General features: G+C 44.8%; 1 protein-coding gene across 2 annotated transcripts in view; it reads right to left on the bottom strand.

Annotated features, from left to right (window-relative positions):
- The window catches only part of LOC149351515 (E3 ubiquitin-protein ligase MARCHF6), an 89,535-nt gene that overhangs the window by 11,965 nt on the left and 56,841 nt on the right, over positions 1-20,729 (bottom strand). The window contains exons 15-22 of one of the 2 annotated variants that reach the window (XM_089580877.1): positions 20,572-20,613; positions 19,316-19,505; positions 15,962-16,277; positions 9,232-9,413; positions 8,769-8,903; positions 6,452-6,541; positions 4,158-4,290; positions 838-973 (exon numbers count right to left, since the gene is read on the bottom strand). In XM_089580877.1, coding sequence (XP_089437003.1) covers positions 838-973; positions 4,158-4,290; positions 6,452-6,541; positions 8,769-8,903; positions 9,232-9,413; positions 15,962-16,277; positions 19,316-19,505; positions 20,572-20,613 — 1,224 coding nt within the window. The remainder of the gene's footprint in view (positions 1-837; positions 974-4,157; positions 4,291-6,451; positions 6,542-8,768; positions 8,904-9,231; positions 9,414-15,961; positions 16,278-19,315; positions 19,506-20,571; positions 20,614-20,729) is intronic. The other variant, XM_089580878.1, reaches the window with a different exon arrangement.

The raw sequence follows: 20,729 nt of genomic DNA on the forward strand, positions 1-20,729 counted from the left end.
TTGTTTTTTCGCCTTTATCTCCACTGGCTTCAGACTGCTGTCCTTGTGATTGCATCATTAGACGTTTTGATTTCAGCTGCACGTGCACCACGATTGGTCAAATGTTTTAGGGGAATGCCCCAAGGTGGAGCAGATTTGCAATAAGGGAGTAATTACTCATCGACATCCACCCGCTCACAGCCATACGGCTACAAAGGAAAGCTATACAGGAAGAATTTTTCTTTAACTACGAAGTTTCTGAGAAAGCTGTAGAGCTTTCCTTTGTAGCCGAATGGCTGCGCTCAGGTGGATGTCAATGAATAATTACTCCCTTATGTGTGCACCATGATTCCATTCCACGAAACTACAAAACAAAGTGCAGCGGTGGAATGAAGCAGTGGGGAGTGTAGGTATGCGTCAACTTCTATTTCGAGTCAACTTTCTTTGGCCAGGAAGGACTACGAGTGGGGGGGGGTCTACCTTCACATGGCAGTTCAGTTTAGTTTGAGGGTTTAACGTCTCAAAAAGCGCTCCACAGCAAATATGCTCATCACCAGACTGTCCATTTTGTTTTTCAGACCCTTACATGAATGTGTGGATAGCCATCAACTTGATTAAATCTGCCCGTTACTGCATAAATAAAGCATTAATTCATGCTTCCGAGTCTACCTTTCACACTTTGGATTGCCTAAATTAGCTTTTCATGTCCCAAATGAGTCACATTAACAAGCTGGCTTCGTAAATTTTGCACATAAACATTCACTACTCCCTCAGAACATCTGCACCCTAAACACTCTCCTATTCTCACTGGGAATTTGGTCACCACGAGTAATTCAGGCAAGAGCAGCGTGTACTTACTTGTCATTCTTGATGTGCTCATACAGCCGACAGAACTGGCGCACCTGAAACACCATGAATGCCATGAAGGCACACAGCGCTAGCAGAGATGGGTAGATGCGCCGCAGGACCAGGTTCTGTGTCTCCGCACTGCTCCCTGCGCAGCAAAAAGCAGCCGTTTAAATTTACGGCTTCTCGTTATTTTGCCAATTAATGCTGAAATGCTGACATGCTCTCTACACTTCTCATTATTTTATATTCTCAGCAAGGTAACTGGATCACTACTGTTATGATGCATGTCAAATACTAATCCATGTAATTGCGATAATAAGCCTATTGGCGTGCTGTTGTAGTTATTTCCTCCCATAACATTATTCTTTTGCTGTGAACATCTCAGCATTGTAAGTGCACTGCAGGCTACAGTTAAAGCAAAGCATCAGGGAAAAAAATTCCCACTAGATAGAGATCAACAGGGACACTGAAGGAAAATATCAACTGAGCAAGACTGATAGATTATCCACAAGGAACACTATAGATGTTTTTGCTGTGTGCAAAGGTGGCTGTGTTGCAGAGAAAAACACAAATGAAAGTCACGAAGTGCTTCCACATTCAAACCACCCACGAAAAATTAGCACAGTTATGTCATTTCTATGATGGGTTTGAGATGGAGCTTTCCGATCAAGCAGAGGCACCATTTGCAAAGACCAGAAACCGGAACAAGCCCGCCAGCCAAGTCAGCTGTCATAGTGGCAAGGCTCACAGCACCCTCCCTAAAGGCAGATGTTCTCCATTGCATTGCGTGCAGCTGCATCTCATTGCAATGCATGCATATGGTAGAAATACGCTCAGTGGGTGTGAAAGGAACTATGTGAAGTCATCGAAGGCATCCGCAGACTGCACAACAAACTGCCGATTGCACTCACACACATATACATCGCCGATGAAGACAAAAGCATCTGGCCTTCGGTGAGTTGCGTGCTATTGTGAAGTAGTGTACATGCAAGTTTCAAGGGGTCCTAGAAGCATGAGCGCAGTAGTCACGTCTAACATCTTTCTTCAATACCACATCTGAATGAAAAAATTTCACGCACATTATCGCGTTAGTTAACTATGCAGTATCATTGCAGAATACCCTGTGATCAACTCTGCTGTGGTCATTGCAAATTTTACATGTGAATTCCTTCCTGTGGGTTGCAAGCGAAAAAGAATCAAGATATGTTCTGCCCAACTGTGGTCTGCCGCCTGCTGTCACTAGCTGCTGGCAGGGAAAGCATGCATAATCTCAATGAACACTGATCTGCTGGTTGAACGTTTTTCTCACGAAAGCATGTGTACCCTACCAATTTAGCTGCATACAGCATCCGTATGCTACAGCTTCGCCATAGAGAACGAGCACTCGAATGAAAGGTGCAAAATCTGGACTTGCGTGCCAGTGCCTCAATGCATGCATGATGACCCACGGTGGGTAAATTTATAGACCATTAACTTTTATTAGCTTATTCCTCAGTTCTGCGCCATCATCAGCATCCGCAGCGCCACCTGCCTCCAGGTTTGTTTAGGGGGTTCGAATATTTAGGAGGTTCGAATGGATCAAATAGTAAAACTATTTGCAAGCTATTTGAAGTTTCGAATAATCACACACCCCTAGAATTTACCTCTCTTTGTCTGCTCAATACTGCTCAACACAAAGCTGTGAAACAGAATCAAGTGTGCTAAAGGGACCACTTTCCATTTTTTTTAATCACCATCACCAACTGCTGGCTAATGACCAGAGCGTCTGAGAGTGGGAACAAAGCCAAATAAACGTGATGCACTACTCTGACAATACTGACTGTGAACCAGTGCAAACTAGAAGTAGTAGTATGATTATGCAAGCTGTTACACTGACATACTTACCCATGGACATGGCACACTTCACAGATCTTTCAGAACAGCACAGCAACACACATGAACCTCAGAAATGCATTTCACTTACATGCTGGTTAAACTTGTATTACAGAACAACCATCCACCAGAGGGAAAGAACACAATGGGGGGAAGTGACGGCAGACCTCAAATGAACCAGAGAAGTGAGAGAACGCTAACACAGTAGTAGTCCGCAAGAGTAGCGACATCAAAGGCCTGAGAAAGCTACACTAACCAATTCACTGTCTGTTCCCTCTAAAACATTTACTAAGGTAACTAACTGCATGACTACAACAAATAAGAGCAAAGTTAGACATAAATCAACCCAGGAAATGGGCTGCTTTTCAGACAGCGCACAGTTAACTTTGTTACACATTATTAGTGGGAGCGCACAAGAAGCATGCACTAAGCTGTAGAACAGATTAACTGACAATGACAAATTTGTTCACAAATCCAAACTGAAAACATAACAACAACAAAAAATTGACACCTAAAGCATGCACATGAGTTTTATTTAGACCTGCAAGGCAAATGATAGTTTGATTTGCCCCTGCAGTGTGGCCTTCCAGCAACAATGGCAGCATCCAAGGATTGGACTCTGGACCCAGCTTGCTACAGGATAGCAAACTCTCCCCATGAATAGGGACCAAGGAAAAACAGTGCAGTGTACGTGCATCTTTCTTGGAAGCTTGCTGCAAAGCAATATTTGCACAGACAGATTGCCAGCAGCTAACAGAATGCAGCTACTTTCACCCATTGCTTCCTGCTTCACCCAGAGCATGTTTTCACTGATACTGGACAATGCTATCTGCCATGTGCTAGCATGTTTCCTTTCATGCTGCTTCAACAGTACACAAGCATGAACTTAAAATGTTCTCATCACTATGTTTTCTTTGGTTTCCATCCCAGTAAACACAAATTTTTTTACACTCCAGACCTTCCAGAAGTTGAAATACCAGCAAACCACCTAAGTTCTGGCAATTACTTCTTAATACTACCACTATCCACACTGAACCTAATGTGCAAAAGATATAAGCCAGTGCATATGCACTGCATATGACAGAAATAAGAAGTAATAAGCAAAAATGTACTAGAGTTCTTCAATACGTCTCTGCAGTTTCTCCCCATGATCCGACTACACATAAAACTGATGTCAAAAAACATACCTACAGATGCAGTACTGTCGCAATTAAAAAATTCTGATACAGGTGCACAAGGCTGGTGCAAACAAGCTGCCTATCATAGTGCAAGCTTTTTTTTTAGAACGAAAAAGAAATTGCTTGATACATCCTGTATGAAGATGCATTAAATGACACAATGAAATGTTATGCCAATGTTATGCTTTCATAATAATGCACGAAGAGCATTATTACTCCAGCCCTCTGCATGTGAAGTACTGTTCCCTGGCTGCTGAGGAAGCTGCCAGTTTGACTGACCAAAGGCAGGCACGAGGCTGGTGGCCAGCAGGTAGGGCACAGCCAGAGCCAGACCCAGCACTACCACCACAGGCACCACCAGGTCGAGAACAACCAGTCGCAGGTTCAACTGCCGCACTCCATCCTGGTACATCTGAACAAAGCATCCATCTTACTTAGTTCACCAAACAAATGACCTGTCACTGGCAGGCACAGCACGGGTAACACAGCTAAATTTAAGATGTACAGTCCCAGCCATAATATTATGAAGCACGCTTCGGCAACGAAATTTTTGTCACACCTTACCTAGCAAAAATTAGGAACTAGTTTATACATATGTTGGCACTTGCCATTGGTGCGCTTGCGTTTGAACTAAAAAAAACCATCATATCCTCTCAACAGAGCATGTGAGAAGTGGGATAGAAACCCCATCATGCACAGACTGCCAGTTCACATATGCTTGAGGCTGTTCACCCGGCCCACTACTTGGAAAGAGTTACTGCTTAGAAAGCAACAATAACTCAGCCACAACTTCCTGGTCAAACCACACTTCTCCCTTCTACAGGTAAGCCACGGTTGTGAGCTCAGGCACTGGAGCACATCGAACGACCACCCAATGGTCTTTTGCATCCTCACCGAGTTCCTTCTCACCCCAGAGCTCTTCAACAGCTGCGCACATTTTCACTGAACAAGAAATGCTCCATGGGCCTAATATGAGCCACAACTTCTCTCTCGCTAGGTGAAATGCTTACTATAACCACAACAACGCAGACTGATGGGCACATAATACTATGGCTAAGACAGTGCACCTGCAGAGAGATAAGGGAAGAAGAGACAAGACACAGTGCTGACTTAAAAACTGAAGAGTTTATTCAGAGTGCCACTGTTTAAGTAAGAAACCTGGAGAAAAAACAGCACTGTTTTGTTAGCGTTGAATATACTCCCAACATCATATGCAGCCAGGTGTTCACAAAGCCTGATGGTCCGCCAACTCCTCGATCACTTCGTTCACGGAGGCTCTTTTGCTGCACACATTCTTAAAAGTTAGACTGTGCCGGCATCTGAAACGAGCGAGCCAACCTTCGTTGGCTTTAAAATCTTGAATGTTCATTTTCGCGGTGAACCTTTCACCCTGGGCACAAATTAGTGGCCCACTCACAGGGAGACAGGCCTCACGTACGTTTGTGATCCATTGCAGTACGACTTTTTCGAGTAGCGGGTGGACCACCATCCGCAGTCGTTTTCTTTTGGCATTGCAGGTTTCACTGCAAAATGCCTCAAAGATGCTTTTTTTCATTTTTGGCGTATATGGCCTAGGTTGTTCTTTGCACTTCGTATTTGTGCATCAGGTTGTGGCGTGAAACACCATTCTTGAGCGGATTCAATATTTCCACATCGTGGCTAGGTTTTTTGCCTGGTACTGCGGCTGCTTTGCTGTTGTCGCCAACGCAGCAGCATGTAACGAGGTGGCAAGACGTGCAAGGCAATGTGCACTACACACTCAAAAGCAGCACAGTAAACATGCTGGCAAAGCGCGCAATAACCAAGAAAGGTGACCCACGGTTAAGTAACTGCGACCGTAGCAACAAAAAGCCTGTGGCGACGACACAAGGGTAAGGTTATCAGACACCTAAGCATTCGGCCGCCGCCAACCTCGCTTCCCTTGTGATCGTCTCCTCTACCCTCGCCCTCCCCCACACTGCTGATGACAATGACCACATGGATGGCCTGTGCTGTTTTTTTTCTTTTACTGAGCTACGACGAATTAACTGATGCACACCAAAATTTGTCCGAATTAACGAGAATTTCGCCCCACAGGCTCTGTATATTTTTGTAGAGACCCAGGCTCGCAGGCCGAATCATATGACTTTCCAAATTAATGGGATTAATGGTAGTAGAATTAACAAGCTTTCCCTGTACTTTCACAAGACGTAAACAAAATCTAGAACATTATAACATGAGATGCGATAACTGAAAAATAAATAATTATCACATAAAGGGAAAATAAGAACAGGATGGAAGGTACTTGTGAATGTTTCTTTTATAAACCAACCCTTTGTGCTTAGTAAGTAGCCAATTAATTACCAGAGGGCATCCTCAGAGCCATGCCACCACCAACAACTGATATAGTAAAGAGCCCAATATAGTAAAGATCTTTGCTGGTCTAGTCACTTTACTAAAGAGGGGTTCTACTGTATTGCCTGCTTCCGCAAGTTCCACTTTGAATGCCAAAAGGACACAAAGGGGGTAATGAATATTTGTGTCACTGCCAGCAATACTTCAAAAAAGACCTATCATAACCATGAGTCACTTACCTCATCAATGACCCGCTTGAGCCACCAATTGGGGCCCATGAGGGTTACAGCACAGATGATCTTGGTGTGCAACACTCCAAGTGCCCAGTCCTGGAAGAAAAAACAATCATGCAACATGTTCACGTACAGCTCACAGGCATTTTCGCATTTCACCTAACCACTTTTCTGACAATGACATCACAAAGGACACATCGACACCAATGACCAAATCAAAATCACTGGTTATGACTGCATTTGGCACATTCCACAGCTTCCTTGGCACTCAAGACAATGCTGTCATGGAGCTGGTAGCTGGCTGTAATTAATGTATCCTGCTGCCAGCCCTGGGAAAGTAAGGGAAAATGAATTAACTGCTTTTTGGTAATAAAATACTGTTAAACCTAAATCTTCACTGTTGACTTTTTTTTTCATGGCAAAGAATTTCTGCAACAAAGTTTCTTGCATTCCCTGTCAATTTTGCAGCAGCCATATTTGCCTGTATAGTTGTGCCCCATTAATAGGTACACCGTTAATAAGTGCCCCATCAATAGGGTGCCCCATCAATAGGGTGCCCCATCAATAGGGTGCCCCATTAATAGGGTGCCTCATTAATAAAGGCTCCGTTAATGGGTTATGGAGGTTTAACGTCCTAAAGCGACTCAGGCTGTGAGGGACATCATAGTGGAGGGCTCCGGAAATTTCGACTACCTGGGGTTCCTTAACGTGCACTGACATTGCACAGTACACGGGCCTCTAGAATTTCGCCTCCATTGAAATTCAACCACCCCACTGAGATCGAACCCACGTTTTTCACGTCAGCAGCCGAGCACCATACAAACGCGCGAGCCACGACTGCATCCTCAAGGTAGCAATTACTGTATTTACTCACGCAATTTAGGCCTGCACATAATATACGCACCCACAACTTTGTATTTGCATATTTTGTGCTCTCTGTTGTGTCAGACCACCAGCATGCACACGGGCGCACGCAAGGCAGGCTTGGGAAGATCGGTGCAGCCACGTCGCCGTGTGCAGTTATGAAAGATGCGAGTGGCGAGGGCACAAATTGTGCGCCGTTCACTTGGCTCAAACGTGATGACAGTAGCTTTCCCGGACAAACAGTTGCATGTGCGGCCGGACCCTAAACTGCTAAACCGTTTGCTGTTCGGTTTGCCGCTAGCAAGCCAGGCTGCACAAGTGGCCGCCGTTTCATCGCCCGTTATCTTCTTTGCCCCCTACTGCGGACTTCGCAATTGTATTGTTTCTTTGAGCTGCCCAAGCGCCGTCATGTCATCCAGCAGAGAACTACATAAAGTGGGTTGGGGCGGGAGAGGGTATGCGTCTTATATTTGGAATCATCATTTTTTTTTTTTTCAACAACTAGGGGTGCAAGATAGGGGGTCTATGTATAGGCAGCAATTACAGTATATATTGCACATTATGATCTTTGACGTGTTTTTTTTTTACATGTTCATAGAATTTTCGCGTAATCTGCGCACCCCCTTTTTGAAGCCTTAATTAAAAAAAAAAAAAGTGCGCAAATTACGCAAGTAAATACGGTACTTGCTGCCCGTACAATGTTGACTCTACGATCGCCAGTCGTGCAGTGTGCGCCATGAGCAGTCAGCAGCAGTGAGCGGCAGTGCACGACCCGTACATTGCCGATGCCGCAGTTGCCAGTCGCACAGTACACATCGCGAGCAGTGAGCATGCGGTGCTTGGCCCGTAGGTCACCGACGCCTCGAGTCAGCAGTGGCGCAGCCATAAGTAAACCCTGTCAGCCAAAAACAGATCTGCGCAAATTCTGCTTACAATTTTCATTCCTTTGGGATGATACGAATTTCAGATGACATGAATATTTTTCTTGAACCCGTGAAATTTGTATGATCAAGCTTCTACAGAATTATACTGATGATGGCTGCAAGCAAAATTTGTTTGCAATACCTCTGTTTCTTTTCATAAATAATTGTGTTTTGTAGAAAACAATTTGTCTTTAGTCTGAACTAGCTGTAATAACACTCAAAATTATTTGCAAAATCTGAAACTATTTAAAATTTATTCAATTCAATTTACGACCAATTTTTATTACTCTTATTCACTTTGCAATCAAAAATTTGATACTCACACACCTCTAGTTTTTTCTGATTTTGTTTTTGTTTTTCTCATCTCGATTATTATGGGCGACTCGCTCTGTGGTATTTTTGCTTGGGAACCAAAGTATCCATATTAACGAGGCATGACTGTATATACCACTGCAAGGCTATATATGCAACAACACCCCAAGAGCAATGCAAGATGAGGAGTAAGCAGTATATTTAGCCGCCCGCTACACACTCACGTGCCAGAGGTAGAAGAGTGGAGTGGCATTGAGGGGCACCCTAAGAGGGATGATGACTACTAGGTCGAAGAGCAGCCCCATCAGGAGGGGGATGAGACCCAGCAGCAGGCTCATGGCTACCAGGGACTTCACCGACTGCACATACAAAAATAATTATGGGAGCCAGCTTGTAGTGGCAAACTGTCCTTAAAGACAGAGCAAAAGCAGGAGAAAAAGCACTCTGGGCACAAGCATGCATCATGGGTATGACTGGCAGCATGCAGGTGCTTTCCTCGGACAAGCAACAGCAGCAACATGCCATGGCAAGGTGAAAAAAATAGCACACTAACTGTCTCATCTCTTGACAGAAAAACAAGTATGAACGTACACAAAATTAATCTCAATCAACTGCACACTCATATATTTTTTGCCACCCACCTCATTAAAACCTCAAAAGAACCCATCATTCAGGAGCACCACTTACAATGAGCATCCAGGAGTGGAGCTTGCTGAGGATGGTGTTCCAGCCCCGAGGCAGCCAGCTGCACAGCAGGGTGAGGCAACGTAGAGCCAGCCAGCATGAGTAGAGACCACAGGCTGCTGTGTAGAACTCATGCACTCGGCCACCAGGCATCAGCACCATCATTACCAGGCGACCCATGCTCACTGCAGAGGGCCAAGAAGAAGAGCAGAATGTACTGACAACAAAAGACAGCAACATGAACACTGTACTCCACAACAGACTTCATTCCTTTTTATCCACCCAGCCTCACACCAGACTGCCAAAAAGATTGGCTCACGGGCAAGTTCGGGCGTGATACCAGTGCACTGGTACATGAAAGGCACAAAGGACAGACAAAAACAGAGACATGGCAAGAGGGCTTCCCTGTTACTTCATTTTGCCAGGAAGCACTGCTTCCTTGTTACTTGTTCCTTATTTTTGTCCATGCTATGTGCCGTTCACTCAACAGTACAATGCACACATCTGGCTCACACCTGGGTTTTGTCTATCACTATGAGCTGGCTGCACACCTAAGTTGAACCATAAACAGTAGTTATGAAAACAGGAAATGCTTCATTCACACTTCTGGTGCACAGTAAGTGGTTTGCCATTGTACACTACATTAAATTTCTTAGTCTCTTTCAAGAACATTTTGAGGCTTTTGCATGTTTTCAGAAGCACATGAAACTAGTATAGTAAAACCTTATTAATTTGACCCCCGTTAATTCGGTACTTCAGATCATCCGGACTGATGCCACAGACCAACTGAAGCGCATGTAAGTCTATAGCATTGGAAGCTCATTTATCCAGATGTCCTGGGGCTGGCACCGGTTAATTAAACAGGCTCCCGAAGTGGCGCCATGTTGAGGTATGATCCGCTCAAAAAGTGATCGCCCAAATATTTGTCCTCAGGCCTGAACTGAATATTACACTGTTTTCCATGCACCTCTGACGTGTGCGCAATGGCAAGTGAATTGATCGGCAGGTCCCAATCTAGAGTCTAAGGAAGAGTCTAACCCAAAATTCTGTCTTTGGAGCCTTGCCACCAGCCTCCAGTGACTGGTTATCAACCGTGCATATCAGCAGCACATATCAGCCAGTCAGCCAAACCTGAAGATGCACACTATTTAGAACCATGAATGCTCTCTTGCCCATCTTTTTTTTCTGTTTTTTGAAGGCATCTTGTCACTCAAGAGTCAATACATGGTTACCTTGCTTCAGTCCACTTGGTATTTCCGTTATCCCAGCGTGCTGACACTCCATGCTCATAACGTGCAATGCCACGTGTGAATTACCATATTTACATGATTGTAAGTCAACTCCCATATCACATATCATGAAAAAAAAAAAAAAAGATGAACATGCAAGTGGGCACACTCCAAAATGATAATGTATTCTCATCCACACTTGTGCCATTGCCCTCACTACTGCTGCTGTCGTCATCGTTGCTGAGGTCCCACAGCACATCGCTGTCCCACAAAATCCCGCACTTCGCACACAACCACACCATGACATCGCAAGGAACAGATGGAAATTTTTTCTTGCTACAGCCACCACACCTGCATCACCTGTTCTGAAACGTCGAACTTGAGACCCAGTGTGCACTTTTTCGTTTCTTCAGCGCAAAGAATGACAGCTATCTTGAGTGTAGACGTGAATGAGTGCCGAACACTTACCAGCCCCAGAGCACAAATGACAACTGACGAAGTACTACATTAAAATCATTGAAGTTTACCTACCTACTACATTAAAGACTGGTAAAATGTGGCGGGCAGTCAAGCCAAATGCGTCAAACAGAGCCAAAGAGAAACTATGCGTGAGTGGCATCAGCTCTTCCATCAGCTACCAACACTCCCCGGAAGCATCACCGCGACTGGAACAGTGGCCCTTCCATCAGCTATCAACACTCCCATGAGCGCCAAGAGCGCAGTTAATAGTTAAAAAAAGAAACCGAACGAGCGCACAGAATAGCCAAACGCTACAGGGTAGAGCTGCAGAGCAAACATAAAATTGCAGCCACACTGTAGCATCCCTGATATCCCGTTTGTCTCTCCTTTATTCATGGTGCCATGCTTTGGTTTCAACTGTAAGTCAGCCCCCCAACTTCGGATCTTCAAATTAAAAAAAAATTGGTCAACTTATAATTGTGTTACTACGGTAGCTCCAGTGCTACTGCATTGCACACTGACAGAAAGCACACAGACCTTTACCATCATGGAGCAGTTCTGCTTTCAACACTCCTAATACAGTCGCCAACTGATTTTTCGGACTCGGCAGGACCCGAAAAATGATCCGAATAACCGAACAATCCGAAAAATCCGTGAACTTAAAAAAAAAAAAAAACTTTTCTGCGAGAAACTGGCTTTCAAAATCCTGAAAATTGCCACTCCCCATGTTCCGCCTACAAGCAATAATATTAGATTGTATCTGAGTCATAGGCATGCTTTCCTCATTACACACCCTATCACATCACGATACCAGACAGTGCGACGCGGCCGCAAGTCAAGCCGCAAATGAATGCACTCGCTGCACGAAGCAAGAACAGTCAGTCTGCATGGTGCAATGAATCTCGCGAAGAGCGAGAGGTAACCCATGGGTAACCGCGAGCACCTCCGAATGCAGTCCCCACTACCCTCCTCTACCGCGTTTGCTGCCTCGCACCGTGGGTGGCACTGTCCAAGTCGCGGCGGATGCTGCAGCTGTCCTGCTGCCCCACTATCCCGTTGTACCGTTTTCAATGTGATCACGTACGCTTTGTAGGCCATCTCGATGGCACTGGAGAGCACCCCATTATCTCGAACGGCAACGATGGAGAACAAACAGACAAGCCTATCCAAGCCAGTCAGATTTGCTCCGTCAGTGCCCGCCAATTCGATTTAAATCTAAGATGGCGCCTTTCACGGTGGCAGAGAATGGGTTGGTTGTGACGGCGATGCCCGCTCGCGTCTACATTAGGCCTAAATAACGAACTTTCGGTTGAAAAACGATTTCCATAGTATTGTTGTCGTCTATTTTAGTCCGAAAAACCGAACTTTAGACTCCACAAAGTCCGCAATATCGGTCGTGAAATTGCACACGTTCCTATGAGGTGCACGACGGTTCCTCAATGAAGTCCAAAATATCGCGCAAGCGGATTATTAGAGTCCGAAAAATCGGGCGGCTACTGAAGTATGCGTAAACGATGGAACTGCGAAAAATCATCACAGCCATGCAGCTTTTGTCTTCGAAGGACATGACCATTGCCTATGTTTTCACCAAATAAACTTTGCATTCATGTGAACAGTTTTTAGCAGTTTTGGGGGCTTTTGATAATTCAGACATTTTTTTCCACTTCTTTGAAGTCCAAATTAATGAGACTACTGTATTTGTCAACTTAAGGAACCTCTGACCACATCCAATTGCAAATGTGCTAGAGTAGAACCCCGCTATAGTAAACTCGGATATAGTAAAGTGAAACTGCGGTCACATTTTGCCTCTTGTAGAAGACTGTACATTTATTTTTTTTTCGGTTATAGTAAAATATTTTTTTTTTTTAAACTGTTATAGTAAAGAGCGCCTGGCCCTGGCGATGCATCTCCCGTGAAATGATGACAATGCGGCATGCGTGAGGCCGACTTTTGGAGGTAAATGCGTACCAAAGACAATAAAACGGAGCGCTTCGAGATAGCTTCACCATGAAGCTCGGAAGCTGTGAGGAGAAGCCAACTTCTGGAACTCCTTGGGGCCGGATGGCAAAGCGTGCGGCTCACACGGACAGAAAACGTAAAGCTGGCTATGAACCCAGAAAGTAAGAGGCACGGGTCCTTAAGAAAGGAAAGACAAAATGCAGCGAAGAGTAGGGAAAGGGAAAAAAAGAGGCAAACATTTGCAGCACGGCGGCGCGAAGCACAGAGAAGCGGCGGCAAGAAACGGTGGCACAGTAGCACTGCGCGAGCGGTACCACCTCGACTGTGTCGCGGTGGTACTATTGCCTTTTAAACGATGCTGAGGCTGTGGAAATTAAAGCCGTGTTCACGCAAAACTTTTGTTTTCACATGAAATCAAACTTGTGTTATATTCGTAGCTGCACTGTATTTGTGCAAATGCGGTCCTTCCTCAAGACGTAAACAAAATTGAAAATGTGATAAACCACACAAAGGGACAATAAGAGCAGGATGGAAGGTATTTGTGAGTGTTTATTTTATAAACTAACACTGTGTTTAGTAAGTAGTCAATTAATTACCACAGAGCATCCTCAGAGCCATGCCATCACCAACAACTGATAAAGTAAAGACCTTGATATAGTAGTAAAGATTTTTGCTGGTCCAAGTCACTTTACTATAAAGGGGTTCTACTGTACACTCCACTAGTCATCAGAATTCATCCAAGGAATGAACTTCTACAAAAATTTCCTCTGAGGACTCATTGACAGCGCAGTCAAGCAGTCACAATCAAGCAATTTATAGTAAATTGTGACATTTCTCCAACCAAAACTTTTATTTAAAGAAACCCCGATGTTCTGGAGTTGGCTTGGCTCCTTCAGGGGTGACAGTGGGCAGTTTGGTTTGCAGCTTACAGTACATGGTACGGAGGAGGGGGAAGCTTAGGAGCAAAGAGTGGCATTGTGAATGGTGAGAAGGGGTGGGCGAAGGGTGTGAACTTGAGGTCTATGGCTATTAGACACGGTGCCAGTTTCTGAGGGTTGTGTGAGTATGGCTGGTGGTGCCTTTCTTTTTCCGTTTTTGTTTCTGAAAGCTGCAGAGCAAAGTCCCTGTCCATACACAGGGGGAGGTTGTCCTGTGAGTAATTTAGATTGCTCGGCATGTTCTGAATATGACAAGACTAGGGTAGCAGTCTTTTTTTGGTAATTGGTTTCGGATGCGAGGACGGTGGTTTCTTAGAAGTTGATTTGGTGGTCTACATCTTCGGAATGCCCAGCTACTGCACTGCGGTTCTCTTGCAAAGTTGCGAATGTCGTTGTTTTCTTTCTTTTCGGTTCTTAGTTCACCCCTGTCACCACTCATGAAAGAGCCAAGCCAGCTCCGAAACGTTAGGATTTTTAAAAATTAGAATGTTTTGGCTGGAGAGATGTCCTACAATTTACTATAAGCCATTCCCAACCAGACAGGCAATTCTGTAGAAATAACTAGTTTTCAATCAAGCAATTCCTTCAGTCGGACCCTCTTCCAAGGCAGTTCTTCATTTGCTGGGGCAATTAGCTTCAGCAAGCAAAACTTCCTTTTCTCCTCCTCTCTCGTGGGAGGTGCAAAGCAACGTCCAAAGTCACATGGTGGTTCAGTGCTATGTTAAGTGTGCACCACAAGAATTATTACCACAAGAGAGCTGCAAGACCCAGCAACGGGCGAGCAGTGAAATACAATGTACAGTGGAACCTCGATTATACGACGTTCAGGGGACCGCGCGAAACCGTCGTATAATCCGGGTGTCGTATAATCGAAAATCAAAGAATGCGGCCAGTGGCGCTCGGCCTTGCGCCGAAAACTGTTGACCGGCTTCAAGCCCGCGGCAAGTACGCCAATCAGATTAAAAAAGACAAAACCCAGCATTTGTTTGAAACAGATTTGCAAAAAAATCTTTATTACCGTTTAAAAAAAATCGGTAATTTTTTTTTTTTTGCACCTTTGCCCAACCTCGGCGCATCAACTTTCTTTCAAGGGCTGCCACGTCCGACAGTAGGTCGCCAACATCGTCGCGCGCGCAAGCAAAGCGCCGGATGTTGTCGACGCTCTGCAACACGTCCGCGTAACTAGGAATGGGAGCGCAAACCTCTGCATCGTTCGGAAGTTTTATCGTGGGGCACAAGCATCCATTACTTCCATTACAAAAAGCGCCGTGGACGCCGCTGTCCTCGCTTGGGCGAGCGCGGCCTCGCCCGCTTATCTGTTTTTTCATCAGCGTCGGCTCCTGCAGACGCATCTGTTGCTGGGACGCGCGTCTTATCTTTTCTCTTTATCTTTCCTCTGATCTTTTAACTCTCCTCGGCAGCGGTGGTGGCTTGGCTCACGCCAGTAGGCGGGCCCGTGCGCTTTCCTTTTCATCCTTCTCTCAGTCGCAACGACAACACGCAGGCCGCGCCTCCTTGGGACTCCGACTGCACAGGCTCAACGAAAAAGAGAGCAAGTGCACTTGGCGGCCTCGGCAACGCTCTCTTTCGCGCAAAAACGGGGGTGCTTAGATTCGCATGCAAAGTTTTTTTTTTTTTCAGAAATTTTTTTCCGAAAATAGGGGGGGGGGGGGGGGGGGGTGCTTAGAATCGCGAAAATACGGTACATTCCGGCCTGCGTTTGCTGACGACCTTTTTTGGACGGTACGAGCCAGCCGTCGTACGAAGCGGGGTCCTTCTAAAATTTGCGTCGTATAACCGAGGTTTTTAATGCATTGTCTCTATGGGGGTTTTGCCGGGACCGCACAAATTCGTCGTAAAATGCGGGTCGTCGCATGACCGGGGGACGTATAATCGAGGTTCCACTGTATTCCCAGCTACGTGGAATGGAAAAGATTAATAAGGTTCTCATTCAGTTCCCATTCATGTAAAAATAATTTCGTACTTTCTTAGCAGTACTTAGTTTAAGTCTGGTTAAATGACCATTTAGAGCAGCTGTTCTGCATCAGTTTCCACATGGTATACACTTTCATAAAGCCAGTAAAACACAGAAAGCAACAAATCAGTGACATCCATGAACGAGCCCAAGTTACACAAGAGCATGCCTACCTGGAATGGTAAGCATGGCGAAGCTGAGGGCTGTTAAGCTGAATGCAATGCAGCACAGCAGTGCAGCCAGGCGAAGTGGAAACCAACGTGGCCGCTGGTATGCCTGGAAGCCAGAGGGGCCAGCCCCTTGGAGGAGAGCTTGGTGTGCTGCCCCTAATACTACGGGGGCAGGTCCTGCCTCCTCATCATCATCTTCCTCTTCTTCCTCCTCTTCTTCCTCTTCCTCTTCATCATCTACTTCCTCATCGCCCTCATTTACGGGGCCCATCAGCTGCGACCCATCTTCAGCTTCCTGGCCGGCCCCTACAGCACCATCCTGCAGAACATGGAAGCAGCATCAAGTGATCTAAGGCACAATATAAAAGAACTCCATGTGTTTGGCCTTAAGAGGAGACACAGATTTCAGAAGTGAAATTTTTCATTTATTTTTATTTATTTTTTTTTTTGTGTAGAGGAATTATATTTGGCATGCCTACTGGAAAGTCTGCTGAATGCTTAAATACACAATTTCACTGAAATATCGCAAACAGCTTTGACATTACTAATTTTTATGTGCTTTATTGCTATACCAAACTTGCAGAAAGCATGGCGTGATAACAAAACATGGTAGGAGTTTGCAGTCACTCTTAAGTTTTACCCAAAGGAATGGCTGATACAGTGATGTTCTCCAAATATTTTTAGCAGCCAGATTCTTTTACACACAGAATGTTATATCCAAGCTTGCATACTGCACTCATTAGCGTCATGAAGAATTAGTGAGATTTAAAATATGAGAAAGCAATTCAAAAATACAGAAATGTTACTGCATAAAGAATTTATAAAGGAACGCAATGCAACAAACCGCACGGAAACCTGCGAAGCCATTGTAGTGCTATGCTTTCTGCAAGCAGAGCAGTCAGGTGATACAACACTTCTGAGAAAACTGGCACTGAAGTATGCTTTAACAAGAGCTGTTGTCGGGCTAGTTGATGATCGTCTACATAAGCCATATTATATTGTGCTAAAGCTACGACAAATAAGAGAAGAACACATAGCACAGGACGAGCGCAGGACTGGCACTGATGTCGTACAAGCAGTTCATGTCCATCAAAATGCTCCAGGACTGTAATATTCAGTGTATTTGGCTGTGGGGGCCTTGTAAATGCACAATTCCAACGGGAAGAGAATTGTGGTAAAACCAGCTTTCCGGTGACACCAATTTTGCCACAAGCAGCAGTGCATGAGCAGCAGTGCAAAAGCTGAGCTATTGTGCTTAAAAATTGGCCATTTTCATGACGATTTCAGCCAGTCTTTTGCTACCTACGGTCACAAAATATTTTTCGGAGTCATTTCTGGGCTGTTTTCAGAAATTATTTTTCGGGACGTGATTAAGAAGACATTATAGATACCAAATCTGATGTTTTCTAAATTTTTTTTTTTTTTGAGCACCCTAGCTCCCAGCCAATTTCACAACTCATCTAACGGATGATGATAGTGAATTTTTATGGTGCAATGGCATCTGCGGCCAAAGAGCGCCATGGCATAAGGTATTTTCGTTTTGCTGAAGGTGGGGTCAGTGACCCATTTCCCAAGCATTTCACCCTGATTAAGCCGAGCACCAAGCCAGGGGAACCTTGTACCCATTGTATCACCGGTGGGTACCCGGCGGAACTGAGGATCCAACCCCACACCTCCCGCATGCAAGGCGGATGCTCAACCACTAGGCCATTGCTGTGGTCCTCATCTAACAGAAGCTCCACAGTTTCATTTTGGCCAACTATGACATGCAGGAAAGCCCACTTATGGAATTTCACATGAGCCTACTGAAGAAGAGCTAATTCTAGGAGTTACTGGCACGGCAGGCGATTGTCTAAAAATTCTGCCTATTTCATGGTACACTGTAACCCATTGACATCTGACGTGCACATAACAGCAGACATGAAAGCGACCGGAATGCCCGTCGCCAGCCCAAATAATAGCCTAGCCACACAGTTTTGCTTTCTGAGCAGTGCCGCCAGCTCGCGGCGACGCCGGCTATCAGTTACACATGTGCCAGCCATCCAAACCCAGCCGCGCGCTATTTTCAGACGCGGACTGGCCCGTTGCAGATCCTTTCCTTTTTTCTTTTCTTTTCAGCAGTAGCACTGTTCCAACACCAATGTGTGTTTCCCTTGCTTATGTTTGCGTTGGTCGTCCAGCATGCCGAAACTGCACGTTCATAACAACCTGTTCGCAGTTTTGTGCGTTAAAACCCTCTTTTAAAACTGCACCGCATTTTCAGCAGTCATTTTTTTCTCTTCGTAATGTGTCCGCATTAGAACTCCCATTATCGAAAAAAGTGTCCAGTGTTGGCATTTGCGCGTAAAGCCTCGGCTGGCAAGAGGCAAAGTGGAGGGAGGGAGAGGGAAGAGGAAGAGAGGGTGGGAGACGACGGGCGGTGAGATGGACACCGCAGTTGCTAATCGGAGTCTAGGGGTGCAGAGAGTAGAAGTGGGGGTACAGCGTGTCACAAGGCGATTTATGGACTGGATCACGCCACCTGCTTGCATGGTCTGGACCCATCAGCGGCAGCAGCTGCTCCATCCAGGGGAAACACTAATGGTAATGCGTACTCTGCTGCATGAACCACACTGATCGTCAGTGAATTTTTCTTTCTCAGGGTAGGCACCTTTGAATAATTTGGGAATTTCTTTCAGTCCCTTGAAGCTCAAATTAGCTTTTACTACTTGTCATGCTATTTTTACTTGCCAGTTGTTGTATTGTGTTGCATTTAATGGCACATAGGCAGCTAGGGCCATCATACGCCAAACACAAGGTATAGGAAAAGTTTTCCGCAGAATTTTATAAAAATGTGAAAACTGATCGGTGGTGAGTTGCCAGTTGTGTCAATTCAAGGATTTAATTTAGTCACTCATCCTGCACGACCACATTACAGGTTGTAGGCTGTTGTGCTGTCTAATCAAGAAGTATGCGTTTCTATGCACGCCGTTTTTTTTACATGGTGCTGAGTCCTAGTTTTGTTTAATTTCAATTGCAAATACCACACTATTAGAAAAAAAAAAACAAGGAGAAAAAATTTGCCTGTTTAATTTTTTAAAATCTTCCATTTATACTCGGCACATATTTTATTCATATTTGAAAATTTTAATATTTGCACACCCCTACTAATAGTTTTCATTTTCAAAAAAAAATTATTTGATTTAGAGCCAATTTCTATCCTGTGAATTTGCTCTGAAGCCGAAAATTTCACAGCTGTGCCCCTCTAGTTTCTAGTGATCTTAACGAAATGCGTGTCAGAGCATCCTCTTTCAAGAAGTAAACACACAACCCAATTTTCAACCCCAGGCAGTTCATCCACCACCAAGATGCTGCTACCTGCTCTGGCTGGGTCTCAGGTGCATCCCCCAGCAGGTAGGAGCGTAGATCAAGCAAGCAGGCCACTGCCAGGCACCAGGCACGCACCAGGGCCTTGAGCCACTGCTTCATGTGGCCCTGTTCCAGAAGCGTAGGCAACACCACCTGCAGCAGGATCAGCTCCAAAGAGATCTCCTGCGATGGGCTTTCACTGCAGGTAAACAAGCAGTACATTACTGTCAGGGAAATGTTCAATTCTTTGAAGTGCTTCGTCAGCGAAAATAGCTTTAAGTGACAGCACTCACAAGAACATCCAGAAGGCAATGAAATAGTTTTTACATACTGGCAACAGTACATTTTAAATACCTGACATGCATATATGAACTGGAACTAATTCTTCTCAAGCACATGACAAAAGCAAAGTACTACAAATGAGAAAAATAAGCTGATATGTCCCAGTAGGCAGAATGGTGAAAATACAGCAGGGCACGGTTTAAAGATAGCTCACTCTAATACCTTCAACGCAAGATTCTTTCTACTTGGCTGTTTTATCCAACAAATGGACAAGTGATGGGCAATGAGAATTAATTAAAACATAAAAAGCAGTGACATCCCCCAGAAAACAAGCTCAACAACCGGTAAAACCACTTAAGAAGACCTAACTTAACCCTCTACAGTGTTCCAGAGGATGCTAGAGCAATTAGTGGGCAATAAGAATTTTAGGAATCCCCTAAAAGCTGAACCTGTTTAATCAAAGAATACAACAATGAACCGGCGTGTCTCATAGCCTCACTCAATTTGGGACGTTAAACCCCATAGACCAAACAACAGTGAACCAAAAGCTAATAAAAGCATGCACATGATACGAATGCTTCTGGACTTGCAAAGCAAGTCTAACATTTTCAGAAACTGTGACAAGCAACGAGAAAAAGCACTTGGGCAATGGAATTTTTTCTGTCCAGGTTTGCAACATTAGAAAAAAAAATGTGAAATCATACAAAAGCAAACAAAGGATCTAGATACAGAATCTCTAGTTTATGGCAAACTGCACATCAATGATCATTTGTACCAACAGGACAATAAAAAGAACAGCCCTGTCCCAATTCCATCAGAAACTTGAGCTTCTACCCAAAAGAAAACGAACATTAGCCTTACGCCCTCACCGCATATTGCAGCATCGATATAATGTTTGCAAACATGCCCCATAGCCTATTTCATTAATTAACCACGCTTGACTTCTTTCTTGTCGGCATCAATCCAGATTTTATAGCACTCACAGAAACATGGCGTGGTGTTGAGGGGCGAAGTGGTAGGCGATGCTGAAATCGACGAAGTGAACTCCTTTATTGAAGACACAGGACTATAAACATACACAAGATAAATGGTCGCGAACTGAGCAAACAAAACCAAAACTAAACGATAAACAATCCACAAC

This window comes from Amblyomma mixtum, chromosome 3 (genome assembly GCF_055824585.1).
Source record: "Amblyomma mixtum isolate Tamu chromosome 3, ASM5582458v1, whole genome shotgun sequence".
In the NCBI taxonomy this organism is placed as follows: Eukaryota; Metazoa; Arthropoda; class Arachnida; order Ixodida; family Ixodidae; genus Amblyomma; species Amblyomma mixtum.